At 46.7% G+C, this 22,019-nt stretch overlaps 9 protein-coding genes across 9 annotated transcripts; 6 read left to right on the forward strand and 3 right to left on the reverse strand.

Annotated features, from left to right (window-relative positions):
• Positions 1-152: 152 nt before the first annotated feature.
• Positions 153-838, reverse strand: JR316_0004471 (UPF0428 protein CXorf56-like protein; the record flags this gene model as incomplete). Its single annotated transcript, XM_047890235.1, has 5 exons — positions 153-336; positions 407-549; positions 609-631; positions 699-740; positions 793-838. 5 exons carry the CDS (start codon positions 836-838, stop codon positions 153-155), a joined length of 438 nt encoding a protein of 145 aa, XP_047749996.1.
• A 186-nt stretch (positions 839-1,024) lies between these two features.
• Positions 1,025-3,043, forward strand: JR316_0004472 (uncharacterized protein; the record flags this gene model as incomplete). The annotated part of the gene is made up of 6 exons (XM_047890236.1): positions 1,025-1,300; positions 1,356-1,574; positions 1,631-1,695; positions 1,754-1,778; positions 1,836-1,918; positions 1,975-3,043. The coding sequence occupies 6 exons, from the start codon at positions 1,025-1,027 to the stop codon at positions 3,041-3,043; spliced, it is 1,737 nt and encodes a 578-aa protein (XP_047749997.1).
• Positions 3,044-3,511: 468 nt separating this feature from the next.
• On the forward strand, positions 3,512-6,095 carry JR316_0004473 (General alpha-glucoside permease; the record flags this gene model as incomplete). Its single annotated transcript, XM_047890237.1, has 11 exons — positions 3,512-3,765; positions 3,835-3,938; positions 4,003-4,178; positions 4,256-4,439; positions 4,596-4,656; positions 4,708-4,812; positions 4,881-4,901; positions 4,955-5,058; positions 5,111-5,373; positions 5,557-5,802; positions 5,856-6,095. 11 exons carry the CDS (start codon positions 3,512-3,514, stop codon positions 6,093-6,095), a joined length of 1,758 nt encoding a protein of 585 aa, XP_047749998.1.
• Positions 6,096-6,426: 331 nt separating this feature from the next.
• Positions 6,427-8,854, reverse strand: JR316_0004474 (Diphthine--ammonia ligase; the record flags this gene model as incomplete). Its single annotated transcript, XM_047890238.1, has 10 exons — positions 6,427-6,463; positions 6,525-6,702; positions 6,754-6,910; positions 6,972-7,498; positions 7,549-7,910; positions 7,974-8,065; positions 8,115-8,295; positions 8,343-8,419; positions 8,478-8,686; positions 8,737-8,854. 10 exons carry the CDS (start codon positions 8,852-8,854, stop codon positions 6,427-6,429), a joined length of 1,938 nt encoding a protein of 645 aa, XP_047749999.1.
• Positions 8,855-9,002: 148 nt separating this feature from the next.
• JR316_0004475 (Phenylalanine--tRNA ligase beta subunit) lies at positions 9,003-11,378 on the forward strand (the record flags this gene model as incomplete). The annotated part of the gene is made up of 10 exons (XM_047890239.1): positions 9,003-9,060; positions 9,118-9,173; positions 9,223-9,276; positions 9,332-9,360; positions 9,416-9,551; positions 9,602-9,868; positions 9,927-10,168; positions 10,224-10,629; positions 10,687-11,068; positions 11,122-11,378. 10 exons carry the CDS (start codon positions 9,003-9,005, stop codon positions 11,376-11,378), a joined length of 1,887 nt encoding a protein of 628 aa, XP_047750000.1.
• A 129-nt stretch (positions 11,379-11,507) lies between these two features.
• JR316_0004476 (uncharacterized protein) lies at positions 11,508-12,368 on the reverse strand (the record flags this gene model as incomplete). Its single annotated transcript, XM_047890240.1, has 4 exons — positions 11,508-11,575; positions 11,628-11,746; positions 11,795-12,024; positions 12,078-12,368. 4 exons carry the CDS (start codon positions 12,366-12,368, stop codon positions 11,508-11,510), a joined length of 708 nt encoding a protein of 235 aa, XP_047750001.1.
• Positions 12,369-12,525: 157 nt separating this feature from the next.
• JR316_0004477 (uncharacterized protein) lies at positions 12,526-13,077 on the forward strand (the record flags this gene model as incomplete). Its single annotated transcript, XM_047890241.1, has 1 exon — positions 12,526-13,077. One exon carries the CDS (start codon positions 12,526-12,528, stop codon positions 13,075-13,077), a length of 552 nt encoding a protein of 183 aa, XP_047750002.1.
• Positions 13,078-13,802: 725 nt separating this feature from the next.
• JR316_0004478 (Metal homeostatis protein BSD2) lies at positions 13,803-16,276 on the forward strand (the record flags this gene model as incomplete). The annotated part of the gene is made up of 4 exons (XM_047890242.1): positions 13,803-14,319; positions 14,372-14,911; positions 14,965-15,355; positions 15,643-16,276. The coding sequence occupies 4 exons, from the start codon at positions 13,803-13,805 to the stop codon at positions 16,274-16,276; spliced, it is 2,082 nt and encodes a 693-aa protein (XP_047750003.1).
• A 1,378-nt stretch (positions 16,277-17,654) lies between these two features.
• JR316_0004479 (Pheromone-regulated membrane protein 10) lies at positions 17,655-21,920 on the forward strand (the record flags this gene model as incomplete). Its single annotated transcript, XM_047890243.1, has 19 exons — positions 17,655-17,769; positions 17,820-17,876; positions 17,933-17,957; positions 18,013-18,060; positions 18,118-18,144; positions 18,203-18,237; positions 18,292-18,370; positions 18,431-18,541; positions 18,600-18,679; positions 18,739-18,944; positions 19,004-19,075; positions 19,129-19,241; positions 19,766-20,235; positions 20,288-20,792; positions 20,847-20,971; positions 21,021-21,106; positions 21,161-21,494; positions 21,594-21,697; positions 21,756-21,920. The coding sequence occupies 19 exons, from the start codon at positions 17,655-17,657 to the stop codon at positions 21,918-21,920; spliced, it is 2,757 nt and encodes a 918-aa protein (XP_047750004.1).
• Positions 21,921-22,019: the final 99 nt, after the last annotated feature.

The raw sequence follows: 22,019 nt of genomic DNA on the forward strand, positions 1-22,019 counted from the left end.
TATCGGTTTCGTGTTCGATCTTTCAAGATGATCACAAAAGAAATGTGAATGTGAATAAACATGATCCAACCTGAAAATAGTGCACATTGTAGTATTTCTCCACAATGGCGCAGGCTTCAAGTCCAGCCCTTCCAGACTCAATATTTCTGCGCTCATAGGTCATTTTCCCCGTCAAATGCGTCGGGAGGCACTTGACCTTGCATCTGCGTAAGGGCTCCAGAGAGAATGTATAGAAAGGGAGCGGTCTTTACTGGCGGTGGTGTTGATTGATATCCAATCTTCAAAGAGCACCGTGGACAGTGGAATCGATACTGCTTCTCGTGTCCGCCTCCGGACCTGATGAATAAGAGTTATATCAGCCAAAAAGTGCTTTTACAGGGACATGTGAATGTGCACGATATGATACCTTTCTAAGAGGATTGGGTCTTCAGCAACGGCGTTCAGCTTGAAGACTCTTGCCTTCCCATCGTCGCTATCTTTAGAGCGAATGATAATAGCGTTGTCTGTCTTTCGACGTGGAAGAGAAGCAAGGCTTTTATCAATAACAAGCTGTGGGCACGGATCCAGATCAGACCGGCAGACAGGCATGAGAGGCGACGGACACGTACGATGAACTCGCCGCATATGCAATCTGGACACCATGCGAAGATAATGAGATAGACATCACAATCAGCAACAGTTGCATTCCAGACACGCACAGTAGACACGCAGAGCAGCTGCTGAGCTCGCGGTTGGCTGGGCTGAAAATATGCATGAGCCGAGTAGAGAGAGATAGAAAGGTGTAGAGCGCACCGTCAGTCGACGACGAGACGGCCGACCTGGATACGACCTTGGGCATCTGGATGCAAAGGAGAAAACAAGAGAGGCACAGCCGTCTATTCAGCCTGGTGCCTGGGTTAATAGCAGTGTTCCCCACGTGATTCAATAATGATCCATTCTTACCCATACCGCCGTCGAAACCTGTGTACTATCCCGAGCTACATTTTGTCCTCTTACCTCCACCCTTCCCAGACCCCGTCGCTACATGGCTGAGAAAGATGCTACTGCGCGGCTCCGCAGGGCAGTCAAAGGTCCGTCTTTTGCTCATCGTATTCCTTCCCGGCGCGCTCACCGACCCATCGCTGCTCCACCAGAGAATAACCTGTTCCTCGTGAAACGTCTCGTTCAGAGAACCGACATGCGCAATCCAGACACCGCTCCGAAGCGTTATACTTCTCTCGCATGGGCGGCGGTCCTGGGACATGAAGAGACCTTTGAATTTTTACTCAGCGCTGGCCATGATGACGATGAACTGAGCAGGGTATGTCCAATCCGCGGCCTAGCTTATTTCACGTCTTTTCATTCACTCTTTTAAGGACTCAGAAAATAACACTATTTTGATGCTGTTAGCAGACCAGAAACCTGCATCATCTGCGACATACGTGTCGGCGGATTCTGAAGACAAAACTGGCGCCTACTTGCGAATGGCTCGGCTGTATTTCGATCGCTATTCTTGGGTTCTCGACTGGTCAAATGTGCAGGGCAAGACTGCCCTACACATTGCGGCGCTCAAGGGTAATGAAGAACTTGTTAGGGTGTGCTAATTCGCGTCGGTGTGTTACACTTCGCCAATTCTAACCGATTTGTGCAGATGCTTTGTGACCTTGGCGCAGACTTTGATTTGGCGGACAATAAAGGGAACACGGCCTTACACTAGTGTGTTCTTTCATTTATCTATGTGGCGTGGTTGCTGATGTATCATAATGATTGGTAGTGCAAGCTCGTGGGGTCATATTGCTGTTCGTTAATCACTTCCTGGCTATCTGTTGTCCCAAAACTCACTCACAATGACTCAGATCGTACAACTTCTCATAGAGCGGGGTTGTCAATTTAATGCCAGGAATAATCAAGGCTTCACTGCATCGGATTATGCCTATTCGTATGTCATTTTGACCCGATTTTTGGTCTGTTAGGCTGACCGTTTTACGTATTCAGTTACAGCACGAGGGACACCCTTCAAGACACCGCGAGGATACAGTTTGAGAACAAAAAGAAGGAGAGGAGAAATATATTTGCACAAGCGGCGCAAGCAGCAGCAAGAGGGGGAGATTGGGGAAATAATGCACACAATTCGATCCCTCCACCGGTCCCTGCCAAAGATTCTTCGCTGGCGTCTAGAATGAGAAGCGGGTCGGGAACAAGTCGCACCACCGCCACTTCAGACAGTGGTGATCCAGAACCTATAATTGCGGGCCAACTATCGTCATCTCCCTCTCAACCTTCGACTGGATCAAGCTCCGGTTTCTTTGCTCAATCTAACTTATCGCACCACACTCCACATGTCCCGTCTATGAGCAGTACGGCGTCAGGTTACCTAGGACCCGTTCAACCAAAAGGTACCACATTAGGCCCTCCAGCCAATCCTGCTTCAGCCTTGTCACCGATTGCTAACCGCGTACGGGAACGAGACGCTGACGCCATGGAGAAATATCTCAATCGCAATCGAAGTGGCAGCCAAGGAACTGCTTCCACGGACAATAAATCCCAGAACGGATCACACTTTGCGTCAGCTGGGCCCTCAGCCAACGGCGATGATATCACGGCTCTGATGAGTGGATCAATAACACCAAGAAAGTTGCGCCCCTCTGCATCAGCTGCGCAGCTAAGGACGACTCAAGTTTCCAGTTCTTCTAGTTCGGGAACGACCATTCCTCAACATGATAGTCGGAATCGTTCCGGCACTGGACCTAGTAATAATCGAGCAGGATCATCGCCATTTCCGCCCTTAGCTCGATCCTCCTCTATGTCCAAATCCCTCCGTCCCATGGCTAGCGCCGACAGAATACCCTTTGACACCCGAGACTCGGAATCGTATGCTGGACCATCGAGCCAGTACGCCTCGTTTCCCGAGCCACCTGCCGTAACAGAAGATCAGAGCACGCCGACGAATGGGCGTCGTAAAGCCTTTCATATCCTTGGCAAGCCATTGCAATCATTCGACACTTCGACGAACTCCAATGGACATCGGCGAGGGATGTCATCGACCTCCGTTCGAGGATCGTGATTGTACTTCACCTCACATGTACTACTACTGCTATCTCACAGCATCCCGTGTATGATTAATTGTGAACAGTTTCTGTCGCCTTCTTGTACATACATATCGACAACAGTATACGTTAGGTCTTGGACGATTGTTCGGTCTAACCACCCTCGTATTTATTTCGTGTATTTTTACTTTTCTTGTTGAACCGAAATGTAGTTGCTGTCTAGTTTTGGCTCCTAATTCGAGTTGTGTGTAAATGCTGATCTGATGTGCTTTCTCTCCGAGTAAGGAACCCATTTGGAACGCTCGAGGCTGGAGAGTAATCGGAGCCATGAGTCAGTTGGCGTAATGCCGGGGCGTGCCGAGGGGTGTTGAAGGTGTTCATGTCGGTTGGAACCTAGTCGGGTCAAGTTATACATAAGTGTCCATCTTGCATTGCGGATGCCCGTTGCCTCCCCCATAGAAGACGGTTACCTCCTGTAAACCATAATGATACCCCCCGTCGCTGAAAGTGAGGACCCTACAACTCAGATTCCGTGGCCTGCTGCCCGAGGGCGCGATTTGGACCCCGCAGATGACGTCGACAGCCATCAAAACCGCGAGGCACCTACCGCTACTATAACCAGTGGCGACCAGAGGACAGCGAGGGCCGCGTCTCCTAAACGGCGCTTCTCAACATGGGATCTTATAACGTTAAGCATCTCTATGGGAGGTGCTCAAATTGCATGGACAGTCGAACTGGGGTGGGTATCCGGGCTAAGGCTGGAGTCCATACTGAACTGGGCTGATATATGACATGTATCTGCCCCTAGATATGGGACACCGTTTTTGCTTGATCTTGGGCTGAAGGAACACTTGACGTCTCTTGTATGGCTGGCAGGTCCAATTAGTGGGCTTGTAGCTCAGCCACTCATAGGTATGCTCTCTTTTATATCAACGTGGTAGCGTACTGACTGAGTGATTAACGCCGTTTATCTTAGGGGCCTTATCTGACGCTTCTTCGTCCAAGTATCGCCGCCGTTTCTGGATTGGTCTATCGACTGTTGCTCTCGTTATATCTACACTTACCCTCGCATACTGCCAGGAAATAGCGGCATTTTGCGTTGATGTCCTAGGCGTAGGCGCAGGAGATTGGGCAGAACGGCGACAGAACGTCGTGAGTATATCAATCAGCATGATGCTACTATTCTACCAGAAGTTGGTTCTCATTTGTGTTTGTTTCCGACTCGTTAGCTGAAATGGACTGCCATCGGATTCGCCATTGTCTCTTTCTATGTTCTCGACTTCGCTTTGAACGGACTGCAGGCATCTCTTCGAAATCTACTGCTTGACGTGACACCTCCTGGGCAGCTCAGTTCTGCCAACGCCTGGCACGGACGCATGACCAATGCTGGAAATATCGTAGGTTTCGGATTTGGTTAGTCCTGCCCTTTTACCACGACCTATGATATAAATATTCAATGGGTCAATATAGGATTTCTTCCATTAGCAGACCTCCCGATTATTCGCCTCATAGGTGGAAGCCAATTTAGGAAGTTTTGCATTATTTGCATCGTTATTCTTGTCTCCACAGTATGGATAACCTGCGCTAATCATCATGAGGAAGAACGTCCAAAGTCTCACAGGCGCCAAGGGTTTGTATATATTGTTGTTATGAATATAATTATTTTTGAAGGTGTTTGCAGGAATACTATGCGGGAAGTGTTCAGTAACATTGCTACGTCGGTCAAAAACCTACCCAAACCTATTCGACGTGTCTGTTTTGTTCAACTCTGTGCATTCATGGGCTGGTGGGTTTTGCCATTCACTAAATGTAATATCGTTGACCTCATACGTTGACCTCATACGCCTACCCTAGGTTCCCCTTTCTCTTTTACTCGTAGGTTATTTTCTACTTATTTTTGGTTACTATATTGAAATCATATTTGTTAGGACGACATACATGGGTCAAATCATGGCTTATGAACAAAATAAAGAGCCAGATGCTGAACTTGCCACTAGGACAGGTGAACTTGCCATGTTGATCTACAGCGTCGGTATGTGCTGTTCTTGATCTTACGTTTCCATGATGCTAAGTGATATTGGTAGTTGGTGTTTGTGCCGGAACAATTCTGCCTCATCTTGCAACTCGCGACCGACGGTTAATGGGCGCTAAAACTGATGTTGACGAAGATGCCGAGATATCACGATTAAGGGCCATGGTGCGCCAGTGGAGAGTAGATGCTGCTCGCCGAGGACAGGAACTCCATCTTCCTGTCATGCCTTTCCTTTTGCGAAATATCTGGACTGGAGCGCTCCTGTTTTTCAGTTTGCTCACCTTGTCAACGTTCTTCATCTCCACAGTGGTTCAGGTATGTTTTTCTCCTTCTCAGAATGCCACTTAGTAATATTCAATACATCTAGGCCACAATATTTATAAGTCTTGTTGGCATATGCTGGGCAGTTGCTATGTGGGTTCCTTTCGCAATTATCATGGAGGTAAGAAACGTCATGGGATACTGTACTATTCCGCCATCAATGATTGATTACATTAGCTTCTCAAAGAGCCTCCTCCCCCAAATCGACGGGTGGTCCCAGACGGTCGACGACCAGTGCATGCGCGCAATATTTCAAACCCAGTCCGCCCCAGCTTTACTAGTGAACGACAGCCTTTGATTCGCCGCCGCTCCTTCGACGAGTACGAGAATGCTGTCGACGAAGAAATACTACCCGGTGCACCGTTGCCTGGCGGAACTATTCTTGGCATACACAATCTTTCAATTGTTCTTCCTCAGTTGCTGGTAAGTCCTTTTGACGGTCCACTCAACTGACTTCTGGTCTGAGAAGCGTTTAGGTGGCTCTAGTAACAAGCATCATTTTCCGTGTAGTGGATGGACCTGAAACACAGAACGCTGCCAATCAATCAGATTCATACTATGGCAAAAACGGAGTTGCTTGGGCTCTTCGCTTTGGTGGCCTCTGCACGATCTTAGGCGCTATTCTTGCCCGTCGGGTTCCTCCTACACCTACTGAAAAGGCCATGCGCCGACGGCTAGGCGAAATGAAACTTTTGGGAGAGGAGGTTAACCCGTGAAAGAGATCATTGTTGTGGGATAGGATTCCTTGTACCTTGCTTTGCATATGCTAGAATCTATCAGTAATAATCGTGTTTTGTTTGTTTTTAGGTGTACCATAGTTTCACGGTGGCTAATTAACTGCGGACAATGTGCAATTTTTTTTGGCTTTTGCATTGATATGGGTTAAGGTCTCTGCCTACTATAAAGTAGGTAGAACATGATTGCTCGAGGCAGTTATAATTACAAAAGCAAGGTCCCAATTATCGATATCTTGGCTAGATATAATGCGGGATGGTATGTGTGTGACAGGAGGGCACTCTTCACCGAAAATATTCTTTTGTACATTGCTCACTGAAGAAATACAGAATATGTGTCATTAGAATATCTATTAAATTGCAGTTAAAACTTATTTACCTGGAACATCGAGGTCTGACCGATAAAAACACCTTATAGAGAGAGCTTGCTCCAAAGTCTGGGTGAGACTGGAGACCATTTCACGCAATTCAGTTGCATAACTTTGTTCAAATTCGCCCTTGATGAAAATAACGGCGCAGGCTGAATGGTCTTCTTTGAAGGTCAATGTTTGCCAGAGAATAGAGCGACCGCTGTCGTAGTTTAATATCCCTGCACAATAGAAGATAAGCCGGTTGTTGCGACCGCATACATCATACGCACGACAGTCATATAATGGAATGCAACTTTGGAGCATTAGTTCTCCGTCATAATTATCCACTACGTGACACCTTCCGGTGTGTAGGATCACTTGCTTTTCTACTAGCGCATGCTTAGGCAGATCCTTGACGACTACGAATAGCGTTGGATATTGGCGTGACTATTTTCAAAAAAAAAAAAACATAAAAAAGCCCCGTCATTCAATAAGATAAGGAAATTACTTTATGTGCAAGGTGGCCTTGTTTAACATGGATAAGGTGATTTGGCTCTGTTATCCAGTAGATAGCGGAGAGCGTAAACCCCTCCCAACCGCCGCCAGAATTTTCTTTCAAAGCAGTTGCTATACGCTCGACATGCTGGGACGCCAATGCCATTTCCGTTGACAAGGAGCGAGGTATTGGTAATGCCAATTCGCTTGGAATAAGGCCAATCTGTCCTGATATGAATACACGCTCGCCTGTTGTGATAGCTTGGGAATATGGGCCTATGTTTGCTGGTGCCCAGTAACTCAAGCCTTGAACATGGAGCGCTTGTCGATCACGTGGGGATATTTCAGCGTATGCAATGCATTCTAGCCTCACGCGAACAGTTTTTGGAAGATCAACACATACACATGCGCGAGCAGGCGGACTGACGCCAAAGAATGTGGAATATACAGCATTTACCGGAAGGAATAAATCCATAGACGAAATCATAACATTGATCATTGTACACTGCGATAAATCTGCTCCATATGAAGACAGATGCTCTGCAACTTGTCAGGTAAATATGACATCATAGTGCGTTTATGCAACTCACCAGCAAGGGTGGTAAAACACTGGGTAACTTCTTCTTCAATTGTCAAGATGCCATCGTCCGGAATATCAGCCTGTACGTTTGAAACAACAATCCATGGTCCTTTACGCCAACCAAGGGAGGTGGGAAAGTTGACATGGTGAGTAAAAGAACCACCCCATGAGGTGCGTTTATTGGATTCGATTTTGTTCAGGGAATCGTTCACAGCTTGTTTGATCGATTCGTATTGATCCTCTAACAGAGTTGGGATAATGGCGACCTGGTTAATTCCATCAGACTTGGATTCTAGTTCGGCACCCTTGACTCGAAGAAATGCAACTGTGGCAAAGTCGTTGTCTGAATGGATCACAGTTTCTGTGTCCGTGCTGAGGAAATTGAAATGAAGTGAGTCGAAGTAAACACAAATTGGAACTAGAAAATTGAATTACAGATTAATGCGATACTTGAATAGGGGACAGTCCAAAGTCAAAGTTTCGTATTCCCCGCCTTCGCCGCAAATATGAGAGCCGTACAGTGTATTCTGAGACAATATTGACTTGATATTTTTTGCAACCACTGTAGGTACCCACCAGTTTGGAAAGTGTGGTTCGCATTTGAGAAAGGGTTTTTCCAAGATGATTTTTTGTCAACCCAATCCCTGCTACTTTGATTAAAATCGCTTCCACGCCAGCGTCGATCATCTCAGAAAGTAAATGTGCTTGATCTCGTTGCCACAAGTAACATAACGTGGTCAAACCCAGGCGACGACAACTATTTTAAAGTGAGTATGTTGCGAGAAAAACTGAGAGACGACATACACATGTTCGACACGGACTCTCTGATAATTTGAAAGAATAGCGCCAACAGAAACACCTTTGATGTCTGGGTGATGTGCCTATATGATTTACAATGTCAAAGCTACAGTATTCATTGGTTAAATAAGGAGCAATGACCTTGACAGTAGATAAGAGTTCGAACAAATCCTCAGTCTCGTCACCAACTACGCCGCTTGCGTTATTCGGTTTCCTTTCACCATACTCTGATCCTTGCTCGATAGCGTGTCCAGTAATTATTCTGCGATACAATGGTACATCTAGTGCACGAGCAACAAATTCAATTGCGTCTTGACCGACAGTTTGGTAAAGATATGAATCGAGTTCCTCTAACAGGCCATAAATATTATAAGAAGATTTGATGTGGGTTTTGTCGGACCTTTGCCAGGTTCTGGCCCCAATGAAGCGGCAGCTATAAGATCGTGGCCGTTCTGTGAGCAATGGACGAGGTTATAGCAGCTATCCTTGCCACCACTAAGCAAGGCGACGTATTTCATGGTGGAAGTTGAAAACGAGATTGATCATAGAAGAAAAATGATCGCAATGCTCTGATTGGGTAAACAGGGTGTTCAGGGTCTGCATTCCATTTGTAGTTTTGTAGACCTGACTCGATCTCTCACAAATCTACTTCCTCTTATCTACAAAATGCCGACAGTCAGCGTAGACAAAGCAGATCTTTGGGCGCGCCTGGGAAGAGAGTACAGTAAGCTATGTTAGTAGATGGTCATCGTTTTATTTTCTGATCATAAGTGACATATAGCGACTGAAGAGTTCGATAAGTTGTGCTTCGATTATGGACTAGAGCTTGACGAAGATGTGTGTATATCTCAGCTTTGTTCGCGATTATAAACCAATTCTGTTAAAGACTACTGCAGAGGTGGAGGAGGCGATTAAAAAAGGCTTGCCTGCTGAGCGACCAGTAAGCCACACCTTGTATACTTTACCAGCATCCTGCTCGACTCATCGCACAAAAGCAATTGAAAATCGAGATCCCTGCCAATAGGTACTTCTTGTACTCAATATGCGAATCTTTTCTGACAGTTAGATTGCTCGTACAGATACGATCTTCTTTGTATAGAAGGCATCGCTCGTGCTCTGCGTGTTTTTCTACAACTATCGGAAGCACCGAAATACAAACTTGCATACCCTCCATCTGGCGAGGCAGGCCTCTTGACGGTTACTATAGATAAAGAGGTGAGCTTTATTGTCATTCAAATACACCGATTTCTGATAAATTAATGTAGACAGAAAAAATCAGACCTCTCTTCGCCTGTGCCGTCCTACGAAACATCAAATTTACTCCAAGCTCCTACGCATCCTTCATAGATCTACAGGACAAACTGCATCAAAATATCTGCAGACGGCGCCAACTTGTTGCCATTGGAACTCACGATTTGGATACTCTGACACCTCCTTTCCGTTACGAAGCGAGGCCTCCCAAAGACATTAAATTTGCCCCTCTGGGAAAAGACAAGAAGTATACCGCGGAAGAGCTGATGACTCTGTATGATGTACGCCACTTAGCCTGACCACTCGCTGATTCATTCCAAAATAACCAGTTAATTTTAGTCGGAAAAGCATTTGGCTAAATACCTACACATTATCCGTGACTCTCCTGTCTATCCCATTATCTACGATACCAAAGATCAGGTCCTTTCCATGCCTCCTATCATTAATTCTGATCACAGCAAAATCACCTTGGACACCCGGAATGTCTTCATCGACGTCACCGCAACTGACCAGACTAAACTGGATATTGTAGTCAACATCGTCGCGACAATGTTTGCAGAGTATTGTGCGGAACCCTTCACGTCAGTGTATTGAAGTTTCATTAGATTATTTCGGACCGCTAACAACAACCTACAGGATCGAACCTGTCAAGGTAGTGTTGCCAAACGGACAAACTCGCATCTGTCCAGATCTCTCGGGACGCGAAATGACCGCGCGCGCCTCATATGTTAATTCATGCACAGGTCTCTCGCTTTCATCTCAAGAGGTTTCAACACTTCTCACTCGCATGGCCTTGACCACCTCCGTCTCTCCATCCAATCCTGACGAAATTCAGGTGCACATTCCTCCAACACGGCCTGACGTTCTGCACGAGTGTGATATCATGGAGGATGCAGCTATTGCATACGGGTTCAATAACCTTCCCGATAAATTCCCTGCGACCAGTACAGTCGCACAGCCGTTGGCTATCAGCAAACTGAGCGACGTTATCCGTACTGAATGGGCAATGGCTGGTTGGATTGAAGTTCTCCCTCTCATTTTGGTAAGAGTAACCATTGCTTGTCATGACTCCCAAGTTGAATTTTAACCTTTATCGCAGTGCTCACACGAGGAGAACTTTGAGTGGCTGAACCATGAAGACGACGGGAATACGGCCGTGAAGATCGCCAATCCCAAAAGTCTCGAATTCCAAGTCGTCCGGACGACGCTTGTTCCAGGTCTGCTTAAGACGATTCGCGAGAATCGTTCGCATGCTCTGCCGATCAAGATCTTCGAGACATCTGAAGTCGTCTTCAAAGACACCACGCGGGAACGCCAGGCGCGCAATGAGCGCCATGCCGCCGCTGTTCTCTGTAATAAGTCTGCTGGATTCGAGATTGTGCACGGGATGTTGGATCGTGCAATGAAGATGCTTGAAATTCCTAGGATATCGAGCACCGATTACAAGGCGGAGACTGGTTATTATATCAAAGAAACCAGCGGTACGTAACTCATCGTAGAGCCCGGTTACTCATTCTAAACATTGTTTTGTTAGATCCTATGTATTTCCCAGGACGTGCTGCTAACGTTTTCTACCGACCAGCTCCTGCAAAGAATGGCAAGATTGCGTCCGTCAAAAAGGGTATCGAAGATGCTTTGCACATCAGCCACGACCTGAACATTGGAAGCCTTGGCATACTCCACCCTACCGTATTGGAAAAATTCGAAATTGGATTCCCTTGCTCAGCATTGGAATTCACTCTTGAACCTTTCAAGAAGAAGATGTCAAAAGTGTGGACCAATGAGGATTGAAAAGATAGGGTTACGAAGCAAGATAAACATGTATTAGATGAACACATGTTGGGTACAAATACATTGCTACCGCGGTACACGTCGTTGCCCCGATATTATTTTAAGTTATTGCCACGTATTACATATGAATCACTGACCACCCCCTCCTCCTCCTCCTCGCTTTGGCTGCTCAGGTTCTTCAGGACCAGATCCGACCGCTATTGAAATTGTCAATGTGTGCTTTAGAGGAAAAGGGAAAGAATCACAGACCGAGAACGAGGACTACGGCAACAATATACATCCAGTATTTCTGGATGAACGATTTCTCCGGGACGGGTTTTACGACTTGCCCTTCGGGTGTGAGAGGCGGTGGTGCTCTAAGCTCAGGTCTAACTAACAGTCAGAGCAATATATCATGTAGACAAGAAAGACCGTACAGAGGAGGTGTTGTTGGCTGTCTCAGTAGAACGGTCGAGTTCAATCGTTGAACTTTGTTAGAAAAAGCCTTGAGGGATGACGCAGGCGAACTCGTCTTTGACTTGGTTTGCGGACATGAGCCATCGTGAGGTATAGGTGACACAAAGTAATCAATGGCAAAGGGTGAATTGTCTTGTCCGCTTGGAAGATGAAGTAGAATTGTGTCTGCTGTAGCTTTACTCAGATAGCACTATGGGGTATTGACTGAGCACAGCACTGTAAGACCGCGGGTCGACCACGTACGGCTTTCACTGACGAGTAGTCCCACAAGGCCTCTGATGAATCGCCCTCATGTTCCAATGCGACTTGATACAGCACCTCGGCGTCGCGGTCTAAAGTTCGAACGGCGTCCGCGAACGCGGCCAAATCTTGGGCAAAGGTAGGGACGTGCTCTGCTGTAGCGGTATCGAGGGACACGGTGGACCTCTTGCGATACTGCTGGGAGGGAAGGTCGGGGTGGAAAACACGGTGGTGGAGAACGAGCTCTGCGGCGTTGGCGACGGAGAGGAAAGCTGCGAGGACTGGGAGCTTCATGGTGAGGATCAAGACGAGGCGTGACGGAATCGAGCCGTGTCGAGGCTGGTCGATTGCCATTGGCCAGAGTGCTTACATCAGCATATGGGGAGTGGTTATTGGCCCTTGCTCAGGAGGGTGCTCTGATTGGGTGATTCTTGCCTCTCTTCTCCAACCAATGGCCACCGCATACACCCATTCCATCCCGACTCCCCCGTTTTCTCCTCAGAATTACAGAATGCCTGACGAAAATGCAGAGAATCCCCTCAAGTCAACTATCAACCTCCTCGACTCTCTCGTCGCCTTCTACCAGCACGAGAGGATGTGGGTTTACCGCACCCGCGCAACCCTCGAGGATGCATTCCAATCCCCGCCTCCACCCACAGACGACAGGGCACAGGACAATTTAGATGATATTTCTGCATCTACAAACGACGAAGAGGCGGCCAGATACACTGATGCCCAACTACCAAGTACATCCCGTGCTCAGTCACAGCAGTCAACTAGGTGGAATCGAAGAAAACGGGGCTTCAAGCTGCGAATCGATGGTATTCGCCACAAGCGGGTCATCTCGACGCAACCCGTGGGCGATCAGCATTCCGGCCAGCTCCCACCCCGAGAGCATATCTTGCAGATGTTCGAAAAGATGATGGAGTCGAGGATGGAGAGTTGCCAAAGAGTCAATAAAATGATCCAGGATGCTAACAGAGCTAATCTCCACCAACGATGACCGTAGGTACACCGGATATAACCACGAGAGATGGCATCGCTGACCATCCGTTTCATATCAGTAGGGTGGCACCACCCTTGACCTGTATTTTACCTCAGTTATTTGAACGACGAGCGAATATTGGCATCTTCTGCGTTCAAATTGTATAAATAACCCAGACTCGTTATGTATTTTCTATATGTTTGGATGGAATGCATTGGTTTGCTCTTCATAAACCACGCTCCAGAGAGGTTCGTTGCCCGCGAAAACACGAGGCCGAGTGTCACCTCAGCACCTGAGCCTAGGCAGTCGGCGACAGTCGAGACTGCAGCCCGCGATTCGTGAGAGACAGACCTATTGACGGGACAATTAACACACGGGAAAATGAATAAAGAAATGACACCCACCAATCAGAGAACAGGAACGATAAGCCAGGGCGTATGATTGTCGACGCTGTCTCCGGCAATGTGTTGTAATTTGTATGCTATAAGCAGTTGGGCCTGTATATGAGTTGGCAGTCAGCACAAGCGTAGGAGATGGTCGAGTTCCAAGTTATATAAAGAGAGGAGAGTTGAGGCACAAACGCCACCGATAAATAGCAACAAACAAAGGCGGCAGGACTGGATCAGCCAAGAGACAGTTACATACCCACCACAAAACAAACCGTTCGACTCTTGGATCTCCCGCAGCTGTCTCTTTCGTTCGTTTTTCTTATATTGTCTGTTTAATTTCTATAGAACCATTGTATGGCTCATCGTTATGCGTCGGTGCCAAACCCCGGTCCTGACCACGAGGTGACTCAGCGGAGGAGGGAGGATGAGATGCAGGCTGCCTTCGACTACTCAGACGACGAAGACGATGACCACAACTCCTCAGAGGCCCAACCTTTAAACCCTACACCCACCTCTCCTACTAGAACCCACCCACCACCTGCTCAATCTTCACCTGGGACCTACAATTTTGAATCAGTCGATTACGACTATCCTCCCCCAGGATCGCCCCCACCACCCTCTGCCGTCGCACTTCCAAATAATTATGGAAACTCCAACGGCTTTATCCCGACTTTCGACGTACCGCAGAACCGCGGATCCAGCCGTATGTGGTTCCGACGAGCAGCATCATCAATTCTTCCGGCTTCAGTCCTTACTAGGATTGGAGTACTGCCGCAGCGACCATCAGGCCCAGTGGGCGGAGGAACAAACAACGACGGGGTTTTTGCTAATGTAACGGCGAAGCCGACCGCGCCTGTTAGAGTGCAAGATGGTATGTGGGCACATATCTATGGTCTGCTTACCATTTCTAACAAATAGCATAGGGGATGATATACACATTGTCCCTGAGGACACAATTCGTGAAGCGCCACCGTCGTATGCGTCTGCGCAGGCAGACGCCGTCCCACCATATTGGGAGACGACCATACATGCACCCTTTGCCCCAGATTCTGTTGGAGACATGATCATCGATTCGTTACCAACTGGCTCTTTGTTCTCGTTTTGCTGGAATCTCCTTGTCTCTATCTCGTTCCAATTTGTTGGCTTCCTGTTGACATATCTACTGCATACCAGCCACGCAGCTCGACTGGGATCAAGGGCAGGTCTTGGTGTTACTTTGATCCAGTACGGCTTCGCACTGCGCACTCGGCTTGATCAGAATTCAGAGGTCAACACCAATAACGATTGGAATTATTGGAATCCAGAATCAACATCTGGCACTGGAACGATTGATTCATCCTCCACCTCTTCAATAGGCAACTTCACTTGGTCATCACCGAATGCCAACATTACCGATGAACAGACAAGTGCAATTGTTGCTGATGCCACCACAGAGTGGCTGTCGTTCTTTTTGATGACAGTTGGTAAGCAAAATCTTGTTCATCATTTGATTGCCCTTATTCAGATGATATTCTAGGCTGGTTTGTACTATTAACATCATTGCTCGGTTTTTGGAGAGTCAAACGCTGGGAACGAGGTATTCTCGCCTCTCGACGTGAAAATCAGCCACCTGCGCCTCGGAATGGTCCAGCGATTGGCATAGTCTCTCACCTGGAATCGTCATTTGGGCTGAGAGGTGTCTCACGCTCAGACTTTTTCCGTCAGGGCTTCGGACTTGGCCCGAGACGGCCTGACGCCGATGAGACGATCCGCGCTGCAGAGGAGGGAGATGCACCACACAGTGCCGAAGCACAAGAGACTGACCCAATGCTTACACTAGACCCAGCTGATCCTAACAGTCGTGCAGTCATTGAAGCATATGCCAATGAGCAGCGGCTACAACGCGATTTGCGTGAAGCGGGATTGCTGTAACAAATATTTTCACGGACACTTTCATCATGATGCTACTATCTTTGAGGATTGTTTACCACGAACCGTTGTTTGTATCATTATCTATAGTCGCGTATAAGTATACCATTAGCTGGGTCGAAATAACAAGCGTTTTGGCTCCACTCAAGGTTGGCCAGGAACGTGTAAACATTGCCATTTGCGTTTTCTTTGCCGTATGAAATTATCCTGCCAGCGTGATCATTACACTTATGTATATACTAATCGTTTACCTGATGGCGCATTTAGCCGCTCCAATCTCTTCCAGTCTCTTCCCCGCTGCTATCATGTCTTTGAAGATACGACAAGCGACTGAGAAGGATGCCCCTTTTCTATCTCAGATATGTTTACGTACCGGCGACGCCGGCAAGACCGCAGAGCATCTTCATGACTTCGGGGAGCTTCCAGGATTGGTCTACGCTGTGCCTTATGTCAAGCTGCCCACGACATGGGGTTTCGTGTTGGAGCGTGAAGGCTCAAATGAAGTAGTCGGATACATTTTAGGGTCTACGGATACTCGTGCCTACGAGAAATACGCATCAGAGCACTGTTGGCCAGCTCTCGCAGAAAAATATTCGCCTGAGAAGATGGTCAAACCGGCCGATATACATTACGCAAAGCTACTCCACAATATGCATACAGCGCCAGACGCCAATATAGCTTTCTCACCTGCCCACTTACACATTGACATTTTGGAGGATTACCAAAAGCAGGGATGGGGTAGGAAACTTATCGCTACCGCTGTGCGTTTTTTGGCGGAACAGGGTCTGGAAGGAGTTTGGTTGGGTTTGGATCCACGAAATGAGGGCGCTAGAAAATTTTATCAGAGGCTTCGCTTCGTGAACATTGAAGGAGCGCCAGATGCCAACCAGATGGGGCTCAGGTTCGTAGATTTCGAGTGACAAAAAGAGAATACTTTTTCTGCTCACGGTTCGCCTACAATTGTCGTGTTATCGAAGCGTTCTGAAACGGTATTCAATTTAAATGTTCCAAGGTACATATTCCGAGCTAACATGAACGTTTGCGTGATTTTTCCAGCTGGGGTCGTATCGCAATACATATTGATTCAGGACGAGTGATTAAACTCGTTTTAGCAATGACTTTCTTCCAACAGTTTGCACTAGGTTCGCACCGTACCCGACGTTTCACCTTTCGGGTAAGACTAAAGCACGTAGCAACACACTAATGTTGTGTCATTATTGCTTGAAACCCATCCGCGCGAAGCCGCTCACGATATACCAACATATACCAGCATATACCCCAATTCTTATGTACGATAGTTGACAAGCAATCCCATGCCAGTGGAGGCAAACCTGATATCAAAGTTGGACAGGATGGCTCGCAAACTAACTATATATGTTTGACAAGGTTTACGCTATCAATCGCGGCGGACAGGCGAACGTGGAATAGACATCCATGCAGCAGCCGCAGGAATACTAGGTCCCGTAGCAGGACTTGACGAAAATGAATTTCGCACCTGCGCCAAAGATGCCCGAGAGAATGCCAGGAATAACCGAATTCTGATTAAGTTTGCGAGGGTATGACGAGTCGGGAGGAAACTTTGGGAGCGTTGAGTTAGCCATGCATAACAGGACGGAAATCGACACCGTATCATGTTAATTTGTTCCAGTGAGTTTACCATAGTATCATATCGCCATAATATCTCATCAATGCTTTCGAACTCTTTGCTGCCTCTCCCATGATAATTTTCAAGAAGATCCTACGTAATAACAGAATGATCCCCGTCATCTCATGGGCCGTCATCATTCAGGGCTCGACCGTCGCCGATTCAAAAGCTGGTTCAAAATACTAGTACTACTGACGGGGGTCAACTACTATGTAAGACTCAAATCGCGACGATGATGCCCCAACACCTGCTCGATCTCAATCAGTGGGCTTCAGTTAAACCGCGAAAGAGGATTCTAGGGTGAGATTGGTGGACAATAAGAAGTACGATGTAAATGAATGAGAGATCACGAGTGGATAAGTCCCTCGCAACAATAGAATATGGGGTTCACCGGCCTAGACTTGGTTCAAAACCAAAAGGATTCAGTGTCACGTAACATTCATTCGCTTATAGCTGCACATATATGTAACCCTTATGGTATACAAACCTTTGATCGGAGCGACCTTCAACTGGAGAAGAAACCATTTCCGTTGGCAGCTTCTTTCGCTTGTTTTTTCGTCCCTTCATGACAGAACCGTTTAAAGTCTGAAGGATCGGACCAGGAGGTGTTTTTTTCATACATTTCCACACCCTCTGGCACTCGATTCTGGCAAATGGGTGACTATGATAAAATCATTGGTATGTTCAAGTTGACTGTTCTTGCGAAGTTGGCTCTTCCACTAACTGTGGTTGTTACGTTGCTAGGTGTCCTACTCATAGGCCTGTTCTGTATGGGTGTCGAACTTTAGGTTTCTTGCATGATGCTTACTTTAGGCTAGTCAATACGTATCTTTACGGCCTTGTCACATACCAGTTCATAGTATATCACAACACAAGTATGTTCCATGAGTTTATCTTGATACAATTTCTGCCTACTGATCATCATCAATAGAGTTTAACGATAGGCTATGGATCAGGTATACATGACGCACTCGTTCTATAATTTTTGTATATTCAATCCCCATTACCAAGGGCGGTCGTTGGAGGTCTCTTCGTGTTGGATACGGTACATAGTATAGTGTAAGTGCGATTGGTTATCCAGTCGGTAATGCTTCACCGGCTTAACATTATTTGCAGAGCCGTTTACGCCGGTTGGGACATGTGGTAATGGCCTCTGCCATATCTGTATATCTCTCCATATCTTGTCTCATTTCATGTTCAGCGTCACAAACTACAACAATCCGGCTAGTTTGCTATGTGCGTTCTGTATGTTATGTTTCTATGGGTATCCTAATCTCATCGAACCATCAGTTGTTCCCTGGACTATTCCTTTTACAGCGGTAGCCACATCGATTGCAGCCTTTGTTACCCAAGGATTCCTAGGCCATCGGTATGTAAAGTTATAGCCTTAAACTGGTCTTATCATTTCTGATACCAAGAAAAAACTCAGCGTTTACATTCTGACCAAGAGCAAGTACCTATTAGCATTTATTTGGGCGCTGAGCTCCATTGGCCTCATTTTTGGATTCTACTCTGGAATCTATTCTGGGATTCTGGGAGTGTACGTTTATAGTAAATTCAGTGCGGGGGGAACTATCAGATTAAAGCTTTGTTATCAGAGTCAGCAAATTTGGCCCATTGACCCCTTTTGTCACGCTTTGGCTAGCCTCTCAGACCGCTGCAGATCTTACTATCACAGGTACGTTGTCCTTCAGTGTGTGTTTGGTGTTTGAAATTAAAGTGGTATCATTACTCTAGGTGTTCTCATATATGTGCTAAGTCGCTCCCGCACAGGATTTAGAAGAACCGACACAATTATTAGACGTCTAATGAGAGGCGCCATACAAACAGGACTCTTTGTTTCCATATTTGCTCTTGGGGATCTGTTCAGCTTCTTGCTTCTTCGTAAAACAACTAATCTATATGCAATGTTTGCATATCCGATTGGACGCATCTATACAAACGTGGGTTTCGTATTTGTCTGTCCAACAAAACTTAGCTAATAATGCAACATCAACCCTAGACACTTCTCGACACCCTGAATGCGCGGACATCGCTGAAATCAACGAACAACTCCAATGCAGAGACCGCTGATGTAAACCATGCATTTTCTTTTCTAATCTTGTTCATATCTGAGCATACCTTCAGACATACAGGCTACAGAATCACTCCACGATTCCGGGACATGCAACGTATTCAGTCAATGTTCAAAAGGAAGTTATTACCGATCTTCCAGACCGCGAACATGATTATGATGCCAAGTATCGCCCTGATGCCAAGTACACTGTATGATAATCGCTGTTTAGTCCGATATCCGATGTGTATGTAGACAGGACGTAGTCTAGATGTCCTTGTAAGCTTGGATCCATGGCTTTTGTGCCTGTGGATACGGTATTGTTAATTTATACCTTATTTTTAGCTGCGCGGAACATTGTTATAGTTTAGGCAACTGTCTTTCCATTTTTGGGACTACCACGTGCTGGGTGGGCTGACATTTCCCTCTGATCCTCTGATCTTGCTATACACTTTGCTTTACTTGTTGACTCATGCCCTCATCACCCATGACATCTGCTGAAGCTGACAACAGCGAATCCTCTCATAATGAGCCACGCCGACTTGACCGGCCATTGGCGCCACGCAGAGTAAGCCTTGTTCCCCTTGGCGCCGGTGGGGGGAGTACTAGTACCATCAATGGCCGTACCGCTCGACCTCGCTCGCAAGCGGAAGGCGATGATATATACAGAAAATATTCTCTCTCCTCATACCAGCATCCATACGATATTAGTCCCCCAACCAACGTTCATACTGGGTCGTCTGAACCATCCGAACCTCCTAGTTTCGATTTGTTTTCTTTCCATAATCGCCCTTCTGCTCGGCCTTCTGACGACACAGTGAGCCCAGAGACTCCTTGGCCTCATTCCGGACCGAAGAGCAATACCCAGGGTATGCTGTCAAGTATGATGAATTTCTATACTATGGCCAAATCGAGCAGGGCACACGACGACAACGCCATGCGATCGACATTCTCAGACTCTGACTACGAGGATAGACCTGGACTCCGACGGGACGACTCTGAATATTCGCAGTGCTCAATTGGCTCTGATATTCTCGAACCTGATGATCCTAGAGTAACTGGCAAAAAATTATCTCAGATTCACGACCAAGGCGATCTTGAGAAGAATACTTTGCGCCAAATGGACTATAAAACTCGGCGCAAGCACATTCAGCGCATTCGCATCGAGTTCAATGTATCTTGTACGTCGAATTGACAATGTTCAATCCGAGAGACTCATCGGGCTACTTCTAGCCATGAAAAACAGGCATGAATTCTTGCTGAAGCTTGCTCGGGCATTGATGACTTTTGGGGCGCCTTCACACAGGATCGAGTCCCAGCTGATCGCAGCTGCCAGAATCTTGGAGGTTGAAGCAGAATTTATTCATTTACCTGGTATCATCATTTCTTCGTTTGGTGATCAGGACCTTGGGTGTTCTGAGACTCATTTTGTGAAATGCGGTGGAAGGCTCTCCCTTGGGGCTCTTCACAAAGTTCACCTGATATATCGCTCTGTGGTACATGACGAGATAAGTGCAAAGCAGGCTACTGAACAATTAGAGGCACTGTTGTCCGCCCCGCCACCGTATTCCAAGGTCTTTCGTTGCTTCCTAGCTTTTTGTCTCGCGGCGTTGATCTGCCCACTTGCCTTTGGGGGATCTTTCGTTGACATGTGGATAGCAGGTTTGGCAGCCTTTTTTCTGTCCTATTTACAGCTTCAGGTAGCACAGAAAAGTGCATTGTATGCAAATGTATTTGAGTGAGTAAAGCCTCTATGTTTAAAACATCGCTTTTCTAATTTGCTCATACATAGGATTACAATATCGATTATCGTCTCATTCATTGCAAGAGGGCTCAGCAGCATCCGAAGCCAGATATTCTGCTATACCGCTATATCTTCCTCTGGCATCATTGGTATTTTGCCTGGTTACCTTATATGTGAGTGTCTTTTAGGAGTGTTCGACAGCTGTTTTTTGACATCCTGTAGTGAGCAGTTCTCTTGAGCTGGCTTCAAAGAACATCGTATGTGGGAGCGTCAAAATGGTATACGCGTTGATATACACGCTGTTTCTTGTGGGTCTCTTTTTGAATTAGTCTAAATGTTTAACTCATTGGACGTCAACATAGGGCTTCGGTTTACAAATAGGAAATGATTTTTACCTCTTGTTCGATCCCACTGCTCGTCGCCATCTTGATGAACTTGCCGCAAATCTTAGCTCCACTGTTGTGTTGACCGGATCCTGGCTCTCCGACAATATCACTGACGGTTCTGCGATTCCTCTGAACGGAACTTGGACGTTCTCCCATACGGTTATGCCCCAAGAACAGGACATTTATGAAGGATGCTATCGACCGAAACGATTCCCTTGGTACCTTCAACCATTTCCATTTTGGACGTCATTTCTCATCGTCCCTTTGTTTTCTACAATCTCTTCCCTTGCCAACTTGCAGCCATTATGGAGTAAGCAGCTGCCTGTAATGGTTATTATATCTTGTTGCTCTTATGCGTCCAATAAGATTGCCAACCATTATATTTTTAATCGTTCTGACGTTGTGTCAGCTATTGGCGCATTCACGGTGGGGCTGCTCGGCAACATATATTCTCGTCGAATGGGGGGAACTGCCTTCACGTCCATGGTAACAGGAGTCCTTTTTCTAGTTCCAGTAAGTCATTCTGTGAACTGACCATAATCACCGCTCAATCCCGAGTACGTGCTTGTAGTCGGGATTGTCCCAAGCAGGAGGCATCACTGCCAATGGAAACGGGATCGACATTGGGGGGGCCATGATTGCTGTGACAATTGGGATCACTGTAGGACTTTTCATGAGCCAGGCATTGGTGTACACCTTTGGATCCCGGAAAAACGCTGCAGTCTTCTCTTTCTAAATTTACTACTGTCGCTGTTTAACTCCTTTCGATTTGACATTGTCCTCTTTGTCGGACCAAATCCCACATCCTGAAACTGAAAGGCTTTAGTCAAATATA

The sequence above is a fragment of the Psilocybe cubensis genome, chromosome 4, assembly GCF_017499595.1.
Source record: "Psilocybe cubensis strain MGC-MH-2018 chromosome 4, whole genome shotgun sequence".
Lineage (NCBI taxonomy): Eukaryota > Fungi > Basidiomycota > Agaricomycetes > Agaricales > Agrocybaceae > Psilocybe > Psilocybe cubensis.